Source organism: Macaca mulatta, chromosome 7, assembly GCF_049350105.2.
Source record: "Macaca mulatta isolate MMU2019108-1 chromosome 7, T2T-MMU8v2.0, whole genome shotgun sequence".
In the NCBI taxonomy this organism is placed as follows: Eukaryota; Metazoa; Chordata; class Mammalia; order Primates; family Cercopithecidae; genus Macaca; species Macaca mulatta.
In genome coordinates this window covers 58,377,964-58,401,695 of record NC_133412.1, presented here as the reverse complement: position 1 = coordinate 58,401,695, position 23,732 = coordinate 58,377,964, and the positions used below count along the sequence as shown (strand labels likewise).

At 49.7% G+C, this 23,732-nt stretch overlaps 1 protein-coding gene across 8 annotated transcripts in view; it reads right to left on the bottom strand.

Annotated features, from left to right (window-relative positions):
* Window positions 1-328: 328 nt before the first annotated feature.
* The window catches only part of FAH (fumarylacetoacetate hydrolase), a 35,855-nt gene continuing 12,451 nt past the window's right edge, over window positions 329-23,732 (bottom strand). For 6 of the 8 annotated variants that reach the window (XM_077938409.1, XM_077938410.1, XM_015142844.3 and 3 more), the window contains 9 exons: window positions 20,622-20,719; window positions 20,454-20,506; window positions 16,876-16,975; window positions 15,978-16,108; window positions 14,042-14,117; window positions 10,906-10,952; window positions 8,579-8,680; window positions 7,646-7,763; window positions 329-564 (listed from right to left, as the gene is read on the bottom strand). In XM_077938409.1, the coding sequence (XP_077794535.1) occupies window positions 485-564; window positions 7,646-7,763; window positions 8,579-8,680; window positions 10,906-10,952; window positions 14,042-14,117; window positions 15,978-16,108; window positions 16,876-16,975; window positions 20,454-20,506; window positions 20,622-20,719 (805 nt within the window). In that variant the 3' untranslated portion in view covers window positions 329-484. 8 annotated transcript variants of the gene reach the window in all.

Genomic DNA, 23,732 nt, shown 5'->3' with positions numbered 1-23,732 from the left:
CCTTGGGTCTTCAGTCAGTAACCCACCCAGCAGGTTTTGGACTTGCCATCCTCCAAATCCCATAAGCCAATTTGCTAAAAATCAATCAATCAATCAATCAATCAATCGACCTCTTTCTCCTTGGTTCTATTTCTCTGGAGAACCCTGACTACTACAGGTGCCAGTCTCTTTTCATATTCCATGGAATACCAGGAGGCCTGGGATGTCTAATAAGAAAACCCCACAAAGACCCGTGACCTCATGAATAACAGTGAGAAAACATATTAATGAATGTCTGGCAGGGAGGCTTTACACACCTTGACCCACTGGATCAAATCACGATCATAAGTGGACACAGCTGCACCTGCGGCAGTGCAGGCCTCAGAGCACAAGGGCTTTATTTGTCACTGAATGAAGGACCAGGCCTACAGCCCAAGGGAGGACCCCCGTCACAGGGTTGAGAGGGGTGCTTGAGCCCTTTGTTTCTGGAACAGCAGAGAAAATCTCATGATGGCAAGAGAGCAGGCAGCACTTTTCCAGCACACTGGCCAAAGCCGATGCGGTAACCATCCCCCTGGCAGTACCCTGGAACAGAGGAGGACAAAGGTCAGTCACAAAGTTGCTGGGCTCACCAGAACCAACAGCTAGGCAGCGGCAGTGCCCGTCAGCACACAGCTGGCCCAAGGCAGGAAGGTGCCATCAGAATCACACACATATCTTAAACACAAGAATAACCCTCCACAGAAGCTGGGCAGAGTCGCACGCAGGAGCACTTGGACTAGAACCTGGGCCCACCTCACAGCCAGGGATCCTCAGAGGAACTGCAAGGCTCAATAGCTTTCCTGTGGCTGATATGGTTTGGCTGTGTCCCCCACCAAACCTCATCTTGAGTTATAGCTCCCATAATTCCCATGTGTTGTGGGAGGGACACGATGGGAGATAATTGAATCATGGGGTGGTTTCCCCCATACTGCTCTCATGGTAGTGAATAAGTCTCATGAGATCTGATGGTTTTATAAGGGGAAACCCCTTTCACTTGGCTCTCATTCTCTCTTGCCTGCCACCATGTAAGACGTGCCTTTTGCCTTCCACCATGATTGTGAGGCCTCCCCAGCCATGTGGAACTGTGAGTCCATTAAACCTCTCCTTCTTCATAAATTACCCAGCCTCGGGTATGTCTTTATCAGCAGTGTGAAAACAGACTAAAACAGCGGTCAACAATCCCCACACGGGTTTGAGTTCAAATCCTCGCTCTGCCAATTAGCCTGAAACCAGAATACCTGAGTTCAAAGCCTAGTTCCTCCACTTACTGGCTCTGTGACCTTGGGTCCCTCTAGACCTCAGTTTCTTCATCTGTGCAATGGATCTAATGATAGTGCCCACCACACAGGACTGCTGCAAGGATGATGGGAGCAAATGCATAGAAAACTCTGAGAACAGTCTCAGTCCCCATGTGAAATACCCTGTAAGCATCAGTCATTATAACCTTTATGAGCTGAGTGGCTGGGAACAAGCTGTTTAACTTCAGAACTCACCTCCCTCATCTACAAACAAGAAAAACAATGCTTATCTCTCAAGGTTGTAAGGATTAGACTAAATATTTCAGTGAAATTCCCAGTACATCTCAGAAACTAATAAATACTAGTTTCATTCATTTAATTCCATTTCAATAAGGCTGATGGAAAAGCAGAGAGAAGTCCATCTCTGCCCTTGAGAGCGGTCCACTTAGAGGGAGTGGGAGGTCTGGATGAGAGATACAGAGAAATGTCTACAAGGTGCTGAGTGAGCAGCATGGAGGGAAAGGGAGCAGGGAGCGGGGACATCTGAGCCAGGCCTTGACAGGTAGCTAGGAGTTCATTAGGGAAGACACATGAAAATGCCACTCCAGACAGAGGGAAAAACATGTGCAAAGGCTCAGAGACTCAAGCATTTGTCACATCTGTTCAGTGAAGCTGTCCTTTGGGGGACCCTAAGAAGCCAGGTTAGCAAGGGCTCTGAGAAGCCATGGTAAGGTGCTTGAACCTCATTCCAAGGGCAATGAGGTGACACAGAGGAGTGTTCAGCAACTTTCACTTATCAGAATCAAGTCAATACAGAGGCCTTCAGGCACCTGGGTTGAATTGCTTCTCAAAGGCCCCGAGCCACATGAAAGCCAGAAGAGGCAGTGACAGGGCACCACTGAGACGACACCAGGCCCAGGATGGAGGCAAAGCCACTTCTGGGGATGCTAATGACCTTGAGTTACAGAAAAATACTATTAGATCCCCTCGCCTGCTGGAGGCAAGCTCCAAACATGGAGCTGTGCTTTCTGCTACCCGATGTGAAGAGAAGAAATGATGCATTACAAGATCCCAGAAGCCAAGAGAAAGAAATCCGAGCACAATGCTGAGAAGACTCATGGCCGTCTGACACCGAGACCAAGGGTGGATCCACACGACGGGGTCAACGACATCTTCAGAACAAGCCCTACCGGCCCGAAAGGGTACAGCTTCTCTGAGGTGGTCCTCATGGCCACCCCTGCCCAGCAGCAGCTCAACCCAGCATGTTTCCTCGGCCCTCTCCCTTCCACTGCCTGGTCATCTGAACGGGCCTTCCGGCTCGGGCCACTCTGACCACTCTCCTTCTCTGGAAAGGCAGCAGCTTGAACACCACAGTGGCATTCCCAGAATTTTTGGTCCTGGAGCCCCTTACCCTCCCTGGCGCCAGCACAGTCGAGCCAGCCTCCCTGGCTGGGCGCACCCCATGACCCACATGCTGACAATGTGCAGGGATGCCCTTTGTCAAGAACTATGCCCTCGCCTCTTCTGTTGCTCAGTTTCATTATTTTCTGTCAGTCACTTTTCCATCTCAGTGCTCAGAAATATCCACACCACTGGAGGAAAAAAAAAAAAAGCCTATTAAAGTAAAACTGGCTCCCAGCAGAAATTTATTAAACAACTATCAAAACAACTAACTCGGAACTGCAGCATTTTTAAAGAGCCTTCTCCCAAACATGGTCCTGAAGGAGAACGGTCACCGCTTCTACACCCTGGGACCCCTGGCCACCCTTGCCCAGGAATTCTGTGCCAGGCAAGGGAAGCAATAAAGCTAGAGAGAGAAACTGGAATAAACAGAGACACAGGAAGACCAGGTGGCAGATGCCACCACTGAGAGATACAGGGAAAGAAACGAAAGACTTTTGCTCAGATATTGTTTCCAAATAATGTCAGATACCAAGAAAGAATCCACAACAAACCACAACTATCAACACATCTAAGATCCGAAGGAGAGTGGGAAATGCATGTGTCCAGCAGTGCAGAGCCATCTGTGCAAATGCCTGTGAGAACACATTCTTGCAAGTTGCAAGCTGAACACTAGATGGGGCTTGTGAGCAAGACTAGGGGATGGATGAGTTATACCAAGACCATCAGAGATTTTTGTTAATTGTTGGTTTGTTTACTTCACCTGTTCTCTTGCTGAACATTTTGTGGTTTTTGGACTCTCAGAAATGAGAATCTCATTGCACTACTTAAAGAGGCAAGAGGACACAAGGGTTCAGAGCACAGCTCCTGGAGCCCAGCTGCCTGTGTTCAAACCCTGGCTCCACCCTGTATCGCCTGTGTGATCCTGGGTAAGTATGCATCTTTCTGGGTCTCAGTTTCCACATCTGAAAAATAGAGACAATAAAAGTAGCTGCCTTGTTAGGAATAGAAAATGTACTGCAGGTAAAGCACTTGGCACAGTGTCTGGCCTGCAGTAAGTGCTGCGGCATTGGCTGATGCCAGCACTTCTGAATGTTCTATCACATTTCCAATGGTTAGAAATTGATCTGGGGAAGAAGCATCCGTGAAGAGCAAGCAGGGAAATGAGAGGCAGCCATAAAGGCATCTGAGCAGGTACAGAGAAGGAGGAGGAAAGTCAGGAAGAGCTGAAGAAACCATGTGTGGCTTTCAAGCAAGAAAGCAGCTCAGCAGGGCCACGTGACCAGTGAAGTCGTAGAAGGTGACGGCAGAGCTGTCCGCCGACACGGGGCACCTTTGCACAAGGTAACACAGCTGACGCACCACCTCCACCTGCCTGCTCCTCTGCTTACCCCCTCTTTTCCCCCATAAACACACAGCCCAAATTTTAGCAATATGCACTCATTTGAGTTTTTCAGTGGTCCCCTTCTGTATGAAATTCTCTTTTTTATTTTTATTAATATATAATGTATGCCTCTCATCTTAGCAAATTATAATTCTTCTTTCTTGGTTCCAGGGGATTTTGCACATCTGTTCCCATTTCCCTCTTCACTTGCCAACACATGCTTCTTCAGATCCAAGGAACTGCCTTCCCTGAATTCCTCTGCTGGCCTCCAAAAATCCTTCTGGAGCAAGGCATTGTATACACAAACAAACATGGAAATGACTCTCATGGCATCTTGGCTCCTTTCTCAATCCTTCCCTGGCTCAAATGTCAAGAACACATGTGCATTCCAACTGCTAAATACCAGCCTCCTTTCTTCCAGGCCCTGGACAGCTGCCTGGTCTAGCATGGCTTAGTCAGGGGCCCTTATCACACTGACAACAGAGAGCTAAAGCCACCATTTTCTCTTCTGCCATCATCTCTTTCCTTCCTTTCCCCAAATCAAAACTTCAGAAAGTGCTTTCACTCAATCCACAGAACCGTGACCAAAGGCCTGCGGTAGGTCTGGCAAGCATTGCAGAAAGACTAGAAACAAACCCAGCAGGGGAATCAGAAGACCTCGGTTGCAGCCTGGCTTCCCCAGTTGTGGGACTTTTGTCAAGTAAACTGCCTTCTATCAGCCTAAGTTTTCTACTCTGCAAAATGGAGGCAATGATATATTACCAAATGGCTATTGTGAGTAAAAAATGAAATAAGGAAGGTGGACATGCCTACAATATGGTTGGCTACTAGCAGATGTTCAGTAAATATTGTCAAATGCAAATTAGAGAGGTTTAATTAGGCTGCAGAAATGTGAGCAAAACGGGTATTTATTGACTAATAATGGGTATCATCTGCTGTTTTGAACTCGGCCTGCATCTTCTCTACCAAATCCACTTTATTCAAAGAACTAACCAACAGCCACACTGAGCATGCACTACGTGGTTGCTACTTGGACTAAACTTCGCTCTCCAAGAGCTCTGGAGTGGACTAAATTATGGCCCCCAAAGACATACGGCCGAATCCCTAGGACCTGTGAATGTTACCTTATATAGTAAATTTTTTGGAGATGTGATTAAGTTAGGATCTTAGAATGAGGAGATTGTCTAGGTGGACCCTAAATACTATCACATGTGTGTTATAAGAGAGAGGTAAAGGAGATGAGACAGAAGAGGCGGCGACAATGTGACTGTGGAGGCAGAGATCGGCACGATGTGGCCACAAGCCAAAGAGGCTTCCACCAGACGCTGGAAGAGGCCAGGGACAGACGCTCCCCAGAGTTTCCAGAAACGTGGCACTGCCAACACGAGGATTTTGAACTTGTACCTTATAGAACTGTGAGAGAATACATTTCAGCTGTTTTAAGCCACAAAGTTTGCGGTACTATGTTACTGAGGCCACAGGAAACTAACACAAGCTTTTAGTTAAGCACAGAAACTGACATGAACATCATTAACCAGAATTCTGTATTTTCCATGAATTGCTAGCAGAGAGGACAGAGATATTGATTCTACCTGAGTAACCAGAGAAGGTAACATTTGGGCTGAGCCCGTGTATATCCAAGGGTTTGCAGGTAATGAGAAAAGCAACTCTCTTATCACAGAGGGTTACGTATTAGAACGAGACTGTAAGACTAAGCAGGTAGAGCAGAATCAGAGGGGAAGATATTGATTTGTTGAAACAGCAGCTTTGAGAAGACCTTGAGTGGAAGAGTAATGGGAAAAGCAAACATGAAGGTTCATTTTTCAGGCACCATGAGCAGGATGGATTGCAAGGGCCTGGTGCAAAAGCTCGTCTAGGATTTCAGGCCTGGAAGGGTGATGGTGTGGAGTGGGTCCGCGGCACAGAGATGGCAGGACATTTTCCAAGGATGCCCAACAGACTGTGCTGATGAAACGGGGCAAGGTTCCAGCCCATAGATTGTCAGCGGTATGAAGACAGTCAAGGAAGGAGGGGCGAGGGTGACAATTAGGCATCCCAAGGGAAATGTGTGGTCAGCAGGTAGAGAGCAGGACATGGAGTGTTAGTGCAGAGGTCGGGCACCACCTCACCCCAGGGTGGCTGTTCTACTGGGCAAGCAGGTGCCACTGCTTGTCACTTCATGCAGGGATCCCATTAAGAAGAGGTCAAGAGGCAAAGCCTTCTAAAAACTGGGTTCTGGAAAAAAGCAGCAATGACAATAAAGAAAACTATGAAAAGACGACCATCATCGCCATTTTTAAGCACTCACAAGGTAACATGTCCTCTGATAGGTGCTTTAGACACTATCAAAGGTGTTAAACACCTAGGTTCTGAAGATAAGCTGCCTGGAAAGGAAACCAGATTTCATTATTTACTGGCTGCAGATCTGGGGCAACTCATTTAACCCCACTACGCCTTCACTTTCTCATCTGTAAAATGGCACAGTCACGACACTGGAATATAAACCCAGAAGAGCAGAGACTTCATTTGTCTTTTTACCACCAGAACCCCAAGATGGGACTCAGAGTAGGTGCTCAATAAATGTCTACAAAGGGAATAAACGAGTTCATTTAATCTTTACAACTATGCTGTCAGGTTACGTATTGTATTCACTCCATTTTAAAGATGAAGAAGGCTGGGCACGGTGGCTCACGCCTGTAATCCCAGCACTTTGGGAGGCCAAGCCGGGCAGATCATAAGGTCAGGAGTTTGAAACCAGCCTGGCCAACATGGTGAAACCCCGTATCTACTAAAAACACAAATATTAGCCAGGTGTATTAGGAGAGCTTTTAGTTAATCATGGAAACTGACACGTACACAATTAGCACGCCTGTAATCCCACCTACTCAGGAGGCTAAGGCAGGAGAATCGCTTGAACCTGGGAGACGGAGGTTGCAGTGAGCCGAGACTGTGCCACCACACTCCAGATTAGATGACAGAGCAAGACTCTGACTCAAAAAAAAAAAAAAAAAATTAAAGATGAGGAAAAACTGAGTCTCAGAAAGGTTAAATAACTTAATGAAGGTCGCACAGCTGGTGGGGGACCTGGGAGTCCAACCTGAATCTTTCCAGCTCTAAAGAGTGTGCTGCTAACCACTATGGTGCCCTTCCCCTCTATTAGTAAAATGTGGTATAGGCAGAATGGCCCCCCAGAAGACTTAAGAGGCACCCTTGCCTCCTCGCAATGGGCTGCTGGGAAGCCTCAGCCACTAACTCAGCTGAACCTTCCTTGATCCTAGTCATAGCTCACCAAGTTTCTGCACAGGAGGTTTGCTGCAAAGTCTAGACCCTGAGGAACCTGCCAGGATTTTATAATTTTGCTCAGGGAGAAGGGAGACCAAGCAGAATGTCTACAGTCTTTCTGAGCTGGGGAGACTCACGCTTGAAGTCCTGGGTAGCCATAGCTGTGGGGAAGGACAGAACAAGCAGGCAGAGACTCTGGGAGGCAGAGTCAGGATGCATTAGAACAGATGGCTTCATGGCCAGGTGGAAGCGTCCCGCAGCTAGAACAGTGCACGGCGGGCAAGGAGAAAGATGAGCTGCTGGGTTTGGCAGCCCTCACCTGTTATGATGACTTCATCCCCGTCCAGCAGAAACTTCCTGGTCTGACCATTCCCCAGGCTGATGGGCTTCGTTCCCTTCCACGACAATTCCAGCATGGAGCCGAAGCTTTCTGGCTCCTTATTCACAGGAAAGGAAAGAAAGAATACCATGAATTTATGCCTTGGCTCTGGCATGGACCATGCTCAGCAAGACCTGGGAGTCCCGAGAAGCAGCAGGGGACCCTCATGCCCCTCAGAAACACTGTCTCGGCCTTGGTGGGATCACTGCAGAGATGCCTTTGAGACTTGGAACTCTGCCCCTTCTTCCTGTGGGGACAGCAATGGTTCCACTAAGGACATCGCTTATTTAGGAATCAGTGAATCCCTGACCAGAGTGCCCAGTGCCCCCTGCAGCATCCCCTCCCCACTCTGGAGGCTGCAGTTTGCCCAGATACTGTGATGCTTAACACCCTCCTGTCGACAGCTCGTGGAACAAGAGAGCTCGGCGAGGCCCCTGCAGGGAGTGACTGACGCATGCACCACCCCAAGGTCATCGTCTCCGAAGGTTCTGTGACTCCCGCAGGCTTACAGGGGGACAAGTGGGCAGGAAGGGGCACAGCAACATGGCCACCTCATCCTGGGAGGGTACAGTGTGAGATGGTGACAACAAGACACTATCACTGTCTCCTGACTCCTCCCCACGTGTCACTGTGCTGCTCCCCTACAGAGGCAGAGACCCAGGCCTCCGTTCTCACACCAGTCTCCTTAGGTTTGCATTTGGATGAGAAGTCCCTACTGCACCCAGAGAGAAAGGCTATGAGGAAGACAGAGTTGTGAGATACACCCACCTTGGGCCTGAAATTCCTTCTTGAGGGTGAGCTGAGGGCCCTCGGGGCTGTGTGGGGAGTAGGGATGCTCTGTGTGGGCAGCCCTCAGTGCAGCCAAATACTCACCGGCCCACTGATGGTCCCAGTAGCCAAGAGGTCCCCCGGCCGCAGGTTGCAGCCATTGACAGAGTGGTGAGTAAGCTGCTGCAGCATCGTCCAGTACATATACTGTGGGCAACGGACGCAAGGTGGAATGAGCAGCTGCAGGCTCAGCCTAGCATCCCGGAGGCAACTGAGCACAGCCTGCCCTGCTCACGACCACCTTCCCTGGCCTTTCCCCAGTCCCGAGCTCCCCCAGCCAGCTCTCTCCAGGCCCTTATAGCAAGGACACACTGTCCTCCTAGGGAGCTGCCCAGAGACTTCCCTCAAGCTCTTTCATCTCCTTCACAAGCTCCGACCTCAGCTCCTCTGCTACCTCAAGCCCACACTGACCACCTTCTCCAAGCAGCATCCCCTACGGGCTGACCTTGCTGATCAGTCCCTCAGCCTGCAACATGCCCATGTGTACAACACTCCACTCTGCCCTGGGAACACCCTCCAGTCCTGCATTGGGAGAGTCTAAGTCCTCACCACAGCAGAGGCTTCTTGTGAACAAAGCCCTTGCTCCCATTCTCCCATGCCGGCCCTTGGGATGGACACTGAGCAATGGAGCTGAATGATTCAAACACGATGTCAGGGCAGGCCAAGAAGTGATGGAGAGCTATGGGAGGTCAGGCTGTGGGCAGAGGGGTCCAAGGTACCACGTGCCCACCGAGACACTCAGAGGCAATGCACGCCCACGCCTGTCCCACGCCACAGCTTCTCACATCGCCACTCCTATAGTCATACATCCCAGCATAGGAAACCCAAAAGATGGATTCTTGCCCACAAGCCCCCACAAGGAGGCCCCTTAATTTCTTCTTACTAGCCTAAGGAGCCCAGAATAATATTAAATTAGAAGGGAAATTAGGGGAACTAGGAATGGTTCAATGATTCAGAGGATATTCAAAAGGCCAAGAAACAAATGAACCATAAACATATGACTAACATGCCCAGCTGCATTAGTCATTAGGAAAATGCAAACTGCAGTCACAATCCCCGGCACAGTTTGAATGAAAAGGCAAACACCACCAGGGCTGACGAGGATGTGGAGCAGGCAAAATGCTTACATGCTGCTAGTGGGAGTATATACTGGTATAACCACTTCAGAAAACTGTTTGGAAGTACTCCTAGGCTGAATCTACGTGTACTCTATGACCCAGCAAGCTTATTACTGGATATACACTCAACAGAAATGTGCACATATGTGCACCAAATGTGTGTACTAAAATGTTCACAGTAACTCTACGATAGCCAAAAACAATGGAAACAACCAAATGTCCATCAATTGTGGAATTGATGTGACTTAAAAAAATAAATCAAGTGTGGAATATATATATCGTGCAACACTAGAAGGCAATGAGAAAAATGAGCTATCACTGCAAAGAGCAACAGGGTCGAATCTCACAACTATAACACTAAAACAAAGAAGCCAGCTAGAAAAGAATACATGCTATCCTATGATTCCATTTCCATAAAACTGAAAAACAGAAAAAAAAAATATGGTAATAGAGGTCAGGAGAGGAGTGACCTTTGCTGGAGGGAGTGATTAAGTGACCTGGTGGGGCCCAGGGGTCTGCTGAGATGCTGGAAATGTCCCATTTCTGATCTGGGTGCTGGTTGCACAGGGATGTTCATTTTAGGAAAACTCTTCTAGCTATACGTGTATAATATACACTTTTTAAAATTTTTATTTTTTGAAATAGGGTCTTGCTCTATCACACATGCTGGAGTGCAGTGGCGTGATCATGGTTCACTGCAGCCTCAACCTCCTGGGCTCAAGTGATCCTCCTGCCTCAGCCTCCCAAGTAGCTGGGACCACAGGTGCATGCTACCATGCCCGGCTAATTTTTTTACTTTTTACAGAGACAAGGTCTCATTATGTTGCCCAGGCTGGTCTCAAACACCTAGGTTTAAGTGATCCTCCCACCTCGGCCTCCCAAAGTGCTGGGATTACAGTAATGTGTGCATTTTTATCTATGTGTATTACGTTTCAATTACAAGTTCACTTAAAAAATAAGTCACTCTCACCAATACAGCCCCTGGCAGGACAGGATAAACCAGGAACGAGACCTTTACAGGAACACCTATTGTCCCCCAAGAAAATCCCTGGCCACATTTATGCAGCCTCTGTGTTGAGAGAACTCTGTGACCCCATGGCCGCTCCTAAAAGAGACAGGCCATGGAAGCTCCAGGCCCACAGGCTGAGCCATCATCATATCCCAAAAGCAATGCCCTCCTCCTGCTCCTGCCAAGAAGAAGAGTCTCTCTTTCCCCCAATTCTAAGAAGCAGTCTGATCAGCGCCAAAACTTACCTTAGAATTGGACTTGCATATGGTAGCCGCCTGGCTCATTCCTTCTCCTGTTGGAAAGAAAAGCAATATTGATGAAAACTTAATTCCATGCTTCAGGGAGGCAAATAAAAAAAGAATTGTTCTGTGGCTAAAGCTTCCCATCGTCCAACATGATTTCACTTAAAGTCTGTGAAACAATTAGCTCCTAGGACATCAGAGCTGGGATGTCCAGGGTTGGCCAATACATGTGCACGAGTCACCACTTCCTCCTCCCACGCCTACAGCAGGCGGCATTAACTGATCACAGCGCATGTTTGCTCTGAGTCCACATGCAGCCTCAGAAATCCTTCTTAACACAGTGAACCTGGCACCCACAAATCCACTGGAGATAGTGTGCCATTTGAAGACTACTTGTGACCTTTGACCAAGGATAACCTGCTGTCCCCTCAGGAGTCCTCTGGATAGCTGGGTCATCTGTCCCCTGCCAAGCTCCTCCAGTGATGGGCAATGTGCTACTTTACAATGGACTAAACAATATTTACTAAACATCTACTACATGCAAGTTACCGGACTGTTGTTGTTCCACTTCTGAACAACACTAATAAGTAGAAAGCTCCTCTGCTCCCTCAAAACCTGGCTTCAGGCCGGGCGCGGTGGCTCAAGCCTGTAATCCCAGCACTTTGGAAGGCCGAGACAGGCGGATCACGAGGTCAGGAGATCGAGACCATCCTGGCTAACACGGTGAAACCCCGTCTCTACTAAAAAATACAAAAAACTAGCCGGGCACGGTGGCGGGCGCCTGTAGTCCCAACTACTCGGGAGGCTGAGGCAGGAGAATGGCGGAGCTTGCAGTGAGCTGAGATCCGGCCACTGCACTCCAGCCTGGGCGGCAGAGCGAGACTCCGTCTCAAAAAAAAAAAAAAAAACCTGGCTTCCTCCCTTGGTCCTAACTTCCCCTCTGAGGTGGCACAGAACAGATGTGCTCTTCAGCCATGCGAATTCTGGGTCCCCCAAGCCTGCTCCTCCCCAGACCCTTTCACCTAGATCCCAACTCAGAACATCAGAACTGCAAATGCAAGACTACATCTCTGGACACCATGCTTTCTGGATAATTTTGTCCCTTCTCCACCAGTGGCCTCCCCTGGGTGAGTTCACCTCTAGGCAGGCAGGAAGAAATATCTAGGATGAAACCAGATAGAAAATACACTCCAAGCATGCATAGTGAGTGGCAGGAGGCCAACCTAGAACTTGTGACGCTTGGATTGAGTCCCAGCCCTGCCATTAGCCAGGTAGGTGGCTCGGGGTGAATCCTTCTCCTCTCTGAGCCTCAGCTACCTGACCTGGAACCTGAAAGAGCAGGTCCAGCACAGCTTCCCAGGGGGCCCTGAGCAGCCAGGAGGCTCTCTGTGGCAGCCTTTTCTCCGTGGAGCATCCTGCTCCCATGGCAACAGCTCCTCACTCCTGCAGGGTACTGAGCCTCCTGACAGGAACCACCTCATGAAGGGCCGAGACCCTGGAACTGGCAGTGAGACAGACACGGCAAAGGCTGGTGTGTGCAGACAGAGCAGATGGAAGAATGGAATGGAGCTGGCTGGGCGCGGTTGCTCACACCTGTAATCCCAGCACTTTGGGAGGCTGAGGCAGGTGGATCACCTAAGGTCAGGAGTTCGAGAACATCCTGACCAACTTGAAGAAACCCCGTCTCTACTAAAAATACAAAATTAGCCAGGCATGGTGGCACATGCCTGTAATCCCAGCTACACAAGAGACTGAGACAGAAGAATTGCTTGGACCCAGGGGCGGGGGTTGTGGTGAGCCGAGATCGTGCCATTGCACTCCAGCCTGGGTAACAAAAGTGAAACTCTGTCTCAGGAAAAAAAAAAGAGAAAAAAAAAAAAGAGAAAGGAATGTAGCTAAAAAGGAGATGTGGCCAGAGTGTGGCTAGGAGGTCTGTGTGTGGCCACCAGGCAAACCCTCTCCACCTGAGGGCCTCTATTGGGACTGGAAAATGACACCTGACTCTTCCTAGGTACAGACCCTGTCCCAGACCTTTGCATGAATTGACATGTTTGGTCCTCACAACACACCATGAGGTCAACGTCATTATTATCCCATTTCATAGATGACAAATGAGGACATGGCCAGGTTGGGCAACTTGCCCAAAGTCCCGCAGTTGAGGAGCAGAGTCATGGCCTGCAGAGCCAGTCTCTTTATTACCAACTCTCTGCCGGTCTGTTCACGGAGCTGGGCTGAGCAGCCACAGGGAGATGTGGGCCCTGTCTACCTCAGGGCTGGCCCAGTGTGGGGATCTCAGGCCTGTCTGCAAGACACTCAGGGCTGGCCCAGGGTGGGAATCTGGGGCCTTGATGCGCTGGCTCTGTGTGGCCCCAGGGGCTCAGCCAAGCCTCCTGCGAGCAGACCCACAAGGACATGCTTTCAAACAGGCACTCAATGAAATGTGCCACCCACCACAGAAGTGAGGGTCAGTAGCGATATGTGAGCGGGGCCCAGGCAGCCCCTGGAGAGGCTGGAGACGGGATTCAAGTGGAAGACAGAGGTGCCGGACTCCATCCTTTCAGCCCTATCACTGAGAGCTCAGTGATAGGGTTAATGCCCTGTGGGTCCAGTTAGGTTCCCAGTGAGCACCAGAGCGTCTCCTCCCCTCCTATTTTATTTTATGTTATTCTATTCTATTCTATTCTATTCTATTCTATTCTATTCTATTCTATTTTTTTGAGACAGAGTCTCGCTCTATCGCCCAGGCTGGAGTGCAGTGGCGCCATCTCGGCTCACTGTAAGCTCCGCCTCCTGGGTTCATGCCATTCTCCTGCCTCAGCCTCCCGAGTAGCTGGGACTACAGGCGCCCACCACCACACCAGGCTAATTTTTTGTATTTTTAGTAGATGGGGTTTCACCGTGTTAGCCAAGATGGTCTCGATCTCCTGACCTCATGATCCACCCGCCTCGACCTCCCAAAGTGCTGGGATTACAGGCGTGAGCCACCGTGCCCGGCCCTCTTTCCTTTAGAAGAGCCACACGTCTCCAGGGCTGTAGCATGTGCCCCCACCCTTGCCAAAGCTCAGGAGCCTTCAGGACAAGGCACACAGGCACACATTCCCTCAGAGCTCCTGGCCATGTCAATCCCCCCACGACATACCTTTCAGGGCAACAGAGAGGTTGATGTCAAATGTGTAGGGCCGATCATGGCAGAGATACGGCAGAGGCCTGGGGTCCTGGGAGGGCAAAGCACAGCACAGAGGTCACTGGCAGGTGGGCTGAGCTCATCTGGCTGGGCCCCCAGACCAGTCAGGCCCCCGGCAGCACCTGTTCCCCCAGGCAGAGGGTCTGAGACAGCAGGAGCATTCCCTCTCCAGGGTCCCAGCACTGTGTCCTTGGATAGCAGTGGGGGGATCATACTGTGGGGCTCCAGGAAAAGCAGCCAAGGAAGGGGCATCAGCAGGTCAAAGGTCACAGAAGCCAAACCAGAGATGTTCCTGTAAGCCACGGGAGGGGAGAGAAAGGGAAGGTGGGCAGCAGACAAGTCAAGATGGGGAACAAAGCATGGCCTGTGAGGAAAGGCTGGGGCCTGAAAGGGCATTGCAGGGCCCCTGGAAGGCAGAGGCACAAAAGAAGCAGACAGCCCTGGCTGGTGTTGGAGCCAGCGAGGGAGGCAGCTTGGGTGGCTGGGCCAGAACATCTGCACTTCGGCCAAAAACAGTGTTTTCCAAAGCATGGTACGTCAGTCACCCATGGGACGTGAGATCGTTTTTGGTGATTCTAATAGTTATGAAACACTGTAGCTAGTGATGCCAGTAGGAATATAAAGTTCCCTTCTTAATATATTAAGTTTTAAACTGGGAGCCACTCTGAAGAAAAACATTAAGTAAATAATAGTTCAGAAGGGGTAACAGTAGTGATGATTGTACATAAATGGTGTTCAGGAAGGGCTGGCACAGAGGAGTGTGGGCAAAGCCTTGTGATGACAGACCCGGAAGAAGGCAGATGACTGGAGGACAAGCAGAGAGAGGCTGTGGCCTTCCGGCCCTAGGGAGACTAGACAGGGCTGCTGTCGGCTAGAGAGAAAGCCACGTCCTGAACACTGAAAATGAGCAGGGGTGGGCAGGGAGCAGCGAGGAGAGAGCAAGGGGCGAGTGTGAAAGCCCCACAGTACTTCACTAGAACTGGCTTGCAGGGAAAGACCTCAAGGTTGATTGTAGCACAGCAAACATGAGATGACCCCAGAGGCAGAGGAACACGGGATAGCGGTGTGGGTGCAGGACCTGCACAGGGTGTTGCTAGAGGCCCCCAGCAAATGAGTGGTGAGATGCTCAAGTGAGGATGTGCAAATGGCTGGGAGCTTGGCCTGGATCCCCACAGGGAGGTCAGAATTGGAGAGGGGCATCGTGAGGACTCAGAGACACTGGAGAACGAGGACAGGTCACATGCCAGAAGCCAAGGGGTGAGGCAATGCCAACAAAAGTGAGGGGCCACAGGAAGTCCATGCTGAAGGGAACACAAGGTCATGACACTGGCTATCGGGTCACAGGTGACTCTGGCCAGATGTTGCCAGTGATGGAGTGGGGCAGATTGCAAGAGGCTGAGAAGGGGGGACTGGGACCAGGGGTCAAGGCCTAGGCCCAGTGGTAGACCCAGTGGTGCTGGGAACCAGAGGCTGCCGGGACTCCCTTGTTGCTGGACTCCAAACTGCATTCTATGAGTTGGGATCCAGGTGGCGCCATTTGCACAGAACACGATTTGATGGCCACCTGGGAGGTTGTGCAATGTTGGTACCTGCAGGGACTCCTCCTACCAACTGGCCAGATCCCCTGGTCTTGCAAGATTCTTAAGGTTACAAAATCCTGTGTTTTCTCCAAGAACTGTGCCAGGGTCAGGGAAACCATAAGGGAGAATGATGCCCTGGCTGCCTGGAGGTAATTGTGGCCAGGAACTCCCAGGCACTCCACTGTGGGCATGCCGTGGGCACAGGGCTTCCTTCCCGATGGTCTGCATGCCCGGCATGTCCACTCAGTGGGCAAGCAGGCTCGGAGGCAGCAGGGCTGGGTTTGGGAGCTTCCTGCAGAGAGTGTGCTTACCTGCTTCGGGTTGGGCACAGCAAAGGGCATGAGAGCATCCATGGGCACCACCCACGGAGAGATGGTGGTCCCAAAACTCTTCCCAAGGAATGGCCCGAGAGGGACATATTCCCACTTCTGAATGTCTCGTGCTGCAGAAGAAGGGCGCACCCGGGACTTACAAAGGCTGATCAGGGCCTCTCCCCAAGACCCCCTCCTGCCCTTGACCAAGGAGAAAAGACACCCAGCACAGCCCCTCCACAAAGCTCAGCCCCAGCCAGGCTGCCCCAGGACCAAGGGGCAAGAGCATCCAATGCCAAGGACAGAGGTCCTTTGAGGCCACTGTGCCAGGCTACAGCAAAGAGAAGGATGACCCAACGGTAGTCAGGATATCCCCCAGGAAGGGGCCGGAAGCTCATCCTCAAACTATGAGGGAGACACTTCCTGGGGCTTACGGTGCCACCTTCCTCCCACGTATCGCAAAGGGTTGAGGGCTCAGGCTCAGAAGCTGGACTGTTTTGCTTCAAATCTTAGTTCAGCAATTAACTGAAATCTCCCTGTGCCTCAGTTCCTCATCTGCAAAATGGGAATGATAATATTGCACATGCCACGTAGGGATCAGCGGGAGAATATATGTAGGATGTTAAGCACGAGGCCTGACACATAAGTGCTCAGTAAATATTAGTTATGGTGTCAGCCGTGTCCCTAGCCACTCATGAGGAAACTGGAGCTCAGAGGAGTTAAGTGAGTGGCCTGAGTTCTTAGAGCTGAAACTTTGTTTGATACCCAAACCCACACTCTCAGTCACTGCATCAACTGCCACTTTTGACCTGCACCAGATCTTCAGCTTCTATGAAATTGCCCCCAGTCCCCAGCCTCCTCCACCTCATCTCCACAGGAGCAGAACTCCAGTAATTACCACTCCAGTCGTTCATAAGGACCATCCCAAAAATGTGCTCATGGGCCTTGGAAATGGGGATCGGCTCTCCCAATCTGTTTCCAGGGCCTACAAAAAAAGCCTGACATGGGGGAGAGTTCATTAGAATCCGGAGCTGATCTGCCCGCCCAGGTCACTTGTCACCTAGAGAGCAAAGGTCAAGTATTTCCAAACTCCAGCCATGGATCAGGACTGCCACAGGGGCCTGGCAAGAATCCACTGTGTTTCTAAGTCAGAGGTCGGGTAGACGCCTCAGGAAAGCAGTGTGCAGTGGTGTGCCCTGCCCCCGCCCCCAGCCTTCCTTCCATGCCCCTGAGCTCCACAGCAGCCTCCCCTCCCTTCAGTGCATCCCAGACCACTCTGCTCTTTCCTCTTCGTCCCATACAGGCTTTGCCTTTCAAGACTTGACAGCTACATGGGGCTTGTAAAACTGAAACTATCAGAGTTTGTATTCATGTCATGAAAAGCCAGGCCAGACACTGTGGCTCACGTCTATAATCTCAGCACTTTGGGAGGCTGAGGTGGAAGGATCACTTGAGCCTAGGAGTTTGAGACAAGCCTGAGCAACATAGTGAGACCCACCTCTACAAAAAATAAACAAAATTAGCCAGGCATGGTGGCACCCGTCTGCAGTCCCAGGTACTTAGGAGGCTTATGTGGGTGGACTGCTTGAGCCAGGGAGGTCAAGGCTGCAGTGGGCCGAGATCACGCCACTGCACTCCAGCCTGGGTGACAGAGCAAGACCCTCTCTCAAAAAAATAAAATAAAATAAAAATAAAAATTTTTTAAATGAAAAACCAAAAGACTGCCTCCTTCATGCAGCAAATAGTGCCAGAGAGAGCACACCCCATAGCCTCTAACCCCAATCCATCACCCCACTACCTCTAAAGAAAAACAGCACCAACGTGATGTCCATGAACCAACAGACTAGCCAGACATCATTAGAAAGAAAAAATTGGGAAAATCTCTTTCGAAAACACATAGACTCAGCCATGACATTTGCAAAACTTAGTCACCATTGTATTTGTTCTGTGACAGTAAACATTGCAAACTTTTCATCAAGATAAAAAAAGAACCGAAAACACTATCTTATGGAGAATCCCACAACCTTCAGTCCAGGTGACCTGGGTTCTCTGCCCCAACCATTTCTCCACACGCTGACTCTCTCTGTCTTTTCTCTCCCCCTCTCAACAGGGACCAACATGGGTGAAGTGTCTGCCTGCAGAGTCCTTAGTTCTCCCAGAGAGAAGACCGTGGCCCCAAACCAGGGCTCAGATGCCCTGCTCTGATGAATCTCAGCTGGGAGTCCTCCTCCCAAAGTCTCACATGGCACCCTTGCTAAGGCAAGAGGAGGCAGAGGGCTGGCAGGGAATGCTCTGCTATCCACAGGCTATTCAGCAGTGCCCACTCATTTCCCTCCTCTGGACTGAATCCAGAGAAATCACATGCAAGCCCAGGAGAGACAGGGAGCTCCAGAAAAGCAGACGGGGCTTCCAGCCTGCCTCCACCAACCAAGGCTTCCCACTGCCTCAGCCTGACTCGGTGGCCCCACGACAGCTTCTTCTACACCATCAGTGATGAGGCACTCAGAGTTTCCTGAGGCAACGCCTAAAACTGTAGGTGCTGACTATGGGAAAGCCCCCTCCACCTGCCTGTCTGCATTTCCCACATGGAGGCTGACTCCACCCTTGGGCATCAGACAACCCAGGAGATGCTGAAGACACTGCCAGGTCCCTGGAGCACTCCCTCCCCCAGGTCAGCTCCTCCTTCCCATCACTTTCCTGGTCCCCTCACCTTGGGGGCTGCCCAGATTTCCATGTCCCCTCTGGAAAATGGGCAGCCCTGCAGCATGAGGGATCCTCAGGTGGTGGGACCCACTATACCAATATCAACATCCAGGTTGTGATAGGCACCATGGTTACGAAGGATGCTGCCATCGGGGGAGGCTGTGTGAAGGGTATTGGGATCTCCATATTATTTCTCACAACTGCATGTGAGTCTACGATGACCTCAAAATAAAAAGTTTAATTTAAAAAAGTATGCTGGCCGGGCGCGGTGGCTCAAGCCTGTAATCCCAGCACTTTGGGAGGCCGAGACGGGCGGATCACTAGGTCAGGAGATCGAGACCATCCTGGCTAACACAGTGAAACCCCGTCTCTACTAAAAAATACAAAAAACTAGCCGGGCGAGGTGGCGGGCGCCTGTAGTCCCAGCTACTCGGGAGGCTGAGGCAGGAGAATGGTCTAAACCCGGGAGGCGGAGCTTGCAGTGAGCTGAGATCCGGCCACTGCACCCCAGCCTGGGCGACAGAGCAAGACTCTGTCTCAAAAAAAAAAAAAAAAAAAAAAAAAAGTATGCAGCCCTACAGTGACCACAGTTCTGAGGTTGTGTGGGCCCAGCTATGGGGCTGATACAGTCAATTCTTGTCACTCCTGGTAATTATTATTTTGGGGTTTTTGTTGTTGTTGTTGTTTTGTTTGTTTGTTTTTGAGATGGAGTCTCGCTGTGTCAAGCAGGCTGGAGTGTAGTGGTGTGATCTCTGCTCACGGCAACCTCTGCCTCGTGAGTTCAAGCAATTCTCCTGTCCCAGCCTCCCAAGTAGCTGGGATTACAGGCATCCGCCACCATCCCTGGCTAATGTTTGTATTTTCAATAGAGACAGGGTTTCACCATGTTGGCCAGGCTGGTCTTGAACTCCTGACCTCAGTTGATCCACCCGCCTTGGCCTCCCAAAGTGCTGGGATTACAGGCATGAGCCTCTGTGCCTGGCCGGGTAATTAGTTTTTATAAAGTCATCATGAACACAGAATTAGCAAATATGGAATGACTGTTCCCAGAGGAAACACAGGATTAGGTTGCTACAAGCCTTTGGTCAGAAAATGTTTATCAACTAATCAAAACTTAACTATATAACCTTGTTTTATGTATGTTTCTGCTTAAAAACACTTTATGTAATATATTTTGTTGATTCACAAACATTGAGCTCAGGCAGCAGCACTGTACCTTGCCTGAATGAAGCTTACTAACACGCATATTCTCTCCATTAGGCACATCACAGTCTTCCTGTGCTAGGGACACTAGACGGCACTTCAGCACTGCACTTGGGGCCATTATAAAAAAACAGTGAAACTGCTAAAAAAGCACAGATACACACAAAAAAAACATGGCACTAAATAGACCACAAAGGACACGTGTTTACAGCATGAGCTGAGACAAGAAGGCAGAGTAACACCTTGTCCAGCCTCACCTGGGAACGTGCTCACCGGGCAGCTCATGTTTCACTGCTCTGTGCATGTCCACACGTGCCCACAAAAGCTCTGTGAATATTAATTTTGGACTTACAAATAAATGTTAGCAAATAGTTGTGAATTCTCAAATACAGAATCTGCAAGTAATGAGACTCAACTGTCCTTCTGACGGCCAGGTGGGGACACAGAGCAGCTGCCAATGTGGCTGAAGAGGAGAGGAGGGGGCGGCTCATGGTGCAGGCAGCCATCCCAGAGGGCTCTCCTGCTGGGTGTCTATAGATCCCGTGGCAATAAAACACCAAGCTCACTCACCATTTCCAGTTCCATGTCCAAGAGCTTGCAGGCACCATACACAGGAGGCTTAGCTGGAGTAACACCAGAAAAAAAAAAAAAAAGACTGCTGTGAGTGAGGCCACAGAACTCACTGTGTGGAAACAGAGAGCTGGGCACCAGCAGGGTCTGGATGCTGGGGTCACTTACAGTCATCAGGTTTCATCTGCCCCATAGGCCTTCGGATTGGGGTACCAGACACCACGATGGAGGAGGCACGGCCATGGTAGCCCACTGGTAAGTGCAGCCTGAGAAAGAAAGGCAAGAGAATGCAGGGCATCAGAGCTGTTACATGTTGTCAATTAAGTTTAAAAACTTCAAAACTTAGAAACAAAGAGTCGCCATATACATATGGCTCAAAAATCAAAAGGTGCTTACAAGTTTCCATCCATGGACACATGGATAAACAAACTGTGGTACATACATACAGTAGAATATTATTCAGCCTCAAAAAGGAAGAAAATTCTGGACTAGGTGCAGTGGCTCGTGCCTGTAATCCCAGCACTTTGGGAGGCCAAGGCAGGCAGATCATATGAGGCCAGGAGTTCGAGAACAGTTTGGGTAATATGGTGAAACCCGTCTTTACTAAAAATACAAAAATTAGCCAGGCATGGTGGTGCACGCCTATAGTCCCAGCTATTCGGGAGGCTGAGGCAGGAGAATTACTTGAACCTGGGAGGTGGAGGTTGCAGTGAACCGAGATCGCACCACTGCACGCCAGCCTGGGCAACAGAGCAAAACTCCGCCCCCCCCCCCAAAAAAAAAAAAAAGATACAGCCACGTCCTAACTCCCAGAAAATATGGAAAAAGAGTCTTTTTACAGTTAATCAAGTTAAGGATCTTGAGATGTGATCATCCTGGATTATCCAGGTGAGCCCTACATCCAATTAGAAATGTCCTTATAAGAGACAGAAGAGAAGATGTAGAGAGGAGGAGAAGGCCACGTGAAGACAGAGGCAGACACTGGAGTGATGCAGCCACAAGGAACGCCTGCAGCCCCTGGAAGCTGGAAGCAGCAAGGACAGCGATGGTCCTAGAAGCTTCAGGAGGCGATGGCCCTGCTGACACCTTGATTGCAGACTTATGGCCTCCAGAAACTGAGGGGATAAATTCCTGTTGTTGTGACTTTTTCTCATAGCAGCCCCAGGAAATGGATACAGACCCACACCACACCTCACACATAAAAGGAAATCCAGATGGATTCAAGATCTAAATGTACAAAGAAAGGCTATTACGGACACTAGAAAAAACAACAACAACAAAAACACACACACACACACAAAATTTCCAAATTCTTGGGGTGGAGAAAGCCTTTCTAAACATTACACAAAAGTAAATGCCATAAGGAAAATGATTGGCATGCTTGACTTTATAAAAATGCAAAACTCTGTATCTAGAAAGACTGGCAAACAAAGAAAAAAGAACATACCGGGAGAAAATATTTGCAATGCATTGCAACAAAGGGTTAATTTCTATCACTTATAAAACACCTTTTAAACAAATAATAGAGAAGTGACTGTATAGATAAACTGGCAGAGTATGCAAAAACATCTGTGAAAAAATATATAAGAAGGCCAGGCACGGTGACTGACGCCTATAACCCCAGCACTTTGGGGGACCAAGGCAGGCTGATCGCTTGAGTCCGGGATTTTGAGACCAGCCTGGTCAACATGGCGAAAACTCATCTCTACAAAAAATAAAAAAATTAGCCAGGCATGGTGGCATGCACCTTTAGTCCCAGCTACTTAGGGGGCTGAGGCAGGAGGATGGCTTCAACCTGGGAGGTCAAGGCTGCAGTGAGCCAAGGTCATGCCACTGCACTCCAGCCTGGGTGACCAAGTAAGACCCTGTCTCAAAAAAAAAAAAGAAAGAAAGAAAGAAAGAGAAAGAAGGCCAGGCGCGGTGGTTCACACCTGTAATCCCAGCACTTCGGGAGGCCGAGGCGGGTGGATCACGAGGTCAGGAGATCGAGACCATCCTGGCTAACATGGTGAAACCCTGCCTCTACTAAAAATACAAAAAATTAGCCGGGCGAGGTGGCGGGTGCCTGTAGTCCCAGCTACTCGGGAGGCTGAGGCAGGAGAATGGCATGAACCTGGGAGGCGGAGCTTGCGGTGAGCTGAGATCACACCACTGCACTCCAGTCTGGGTGACAGAGCGAGACTTCGTCTCAAAAAAAAAAAAAAAAGAAAATATATATATGACACTGATGAACAGTTTTGCCTCTGGAGAAGGGAACTGGATGGTGGCCCATAGGTGCTTGAGTTCTGTTTTTTCCCATTGTTTACCCTTAAGTACTTTTTGAATTCTCAACCATTCATATATATTGACTCTTTTTATTGCTTTTAATTGTTTAAATGTTTGATAAATTATTTTGCAATATTTATGATATACAAATACATGTAATAACAAAAGTCACCATGCACTACCAAGGAGCTAAAGAAATACCACTTCACTAATCCAGTCCAATGCATCCTTGGGACCTCTCCCTGGTCTCACTCTTCTTCCCTCCCTTCCTGCCCCTCACCCTAGAGGAAACCAGCATGGTCCTCATTTCCCTATATTTCTAGACACTTTTATTACTGCACTGTTTTTTTGGGGACCGGGGGGTGAGGTTTGAGACAGAGTCTCGCTCTGTCACCCAGGCTGGAGTGCAGTGGCGTGATCTTGGCTCACTGCAACCTCCACCTCCTGGGTTCAAATGATTCTCCTGCCTCAGCCTCCCAACTAGCTGCGACTACTGGCGCCTGCCACCACAGCTGGCTAATTTTTTTTTTTTTTTTTTGAGACAGAATCTCGTTCTCTTGCCCAGGCTGGAGTGCAATGGCATGATCTCAGCTCACTGCAACCTCCGCCTCCCAGGTTCAAGTGATTCTTCTGCCTCAGTCTCCCAATTAGCTGGGATTACAGGCACCCGCCATCATGCCCAGCTAATTTTTGTACTTTTGTAGAGATGGGGTTTCACCATGTTGGTCAGGCTGGTCTCGAACTCCTGACCTCAGGTGATCCACCCATCTCGGCCTCCCAAAGTGCTGGGATTACAGACGTGAGCCACTACGCCCAGCTGCTAATTTTTGTATTTTTAGTAGAGACAGGGTTTCACCATACTGGCCAGGCTGGTCTCAAACTCCTGACCTTCTGATCCACCCACCTCGGCCTCCCAAAGTGCTGGGATTACAGATGTGAGCCACTGCGCCCAGCCCTACTGGACCATATTTTTGTATCTTTTTATAAAAATGATATTTTACTGTGTAATTATCT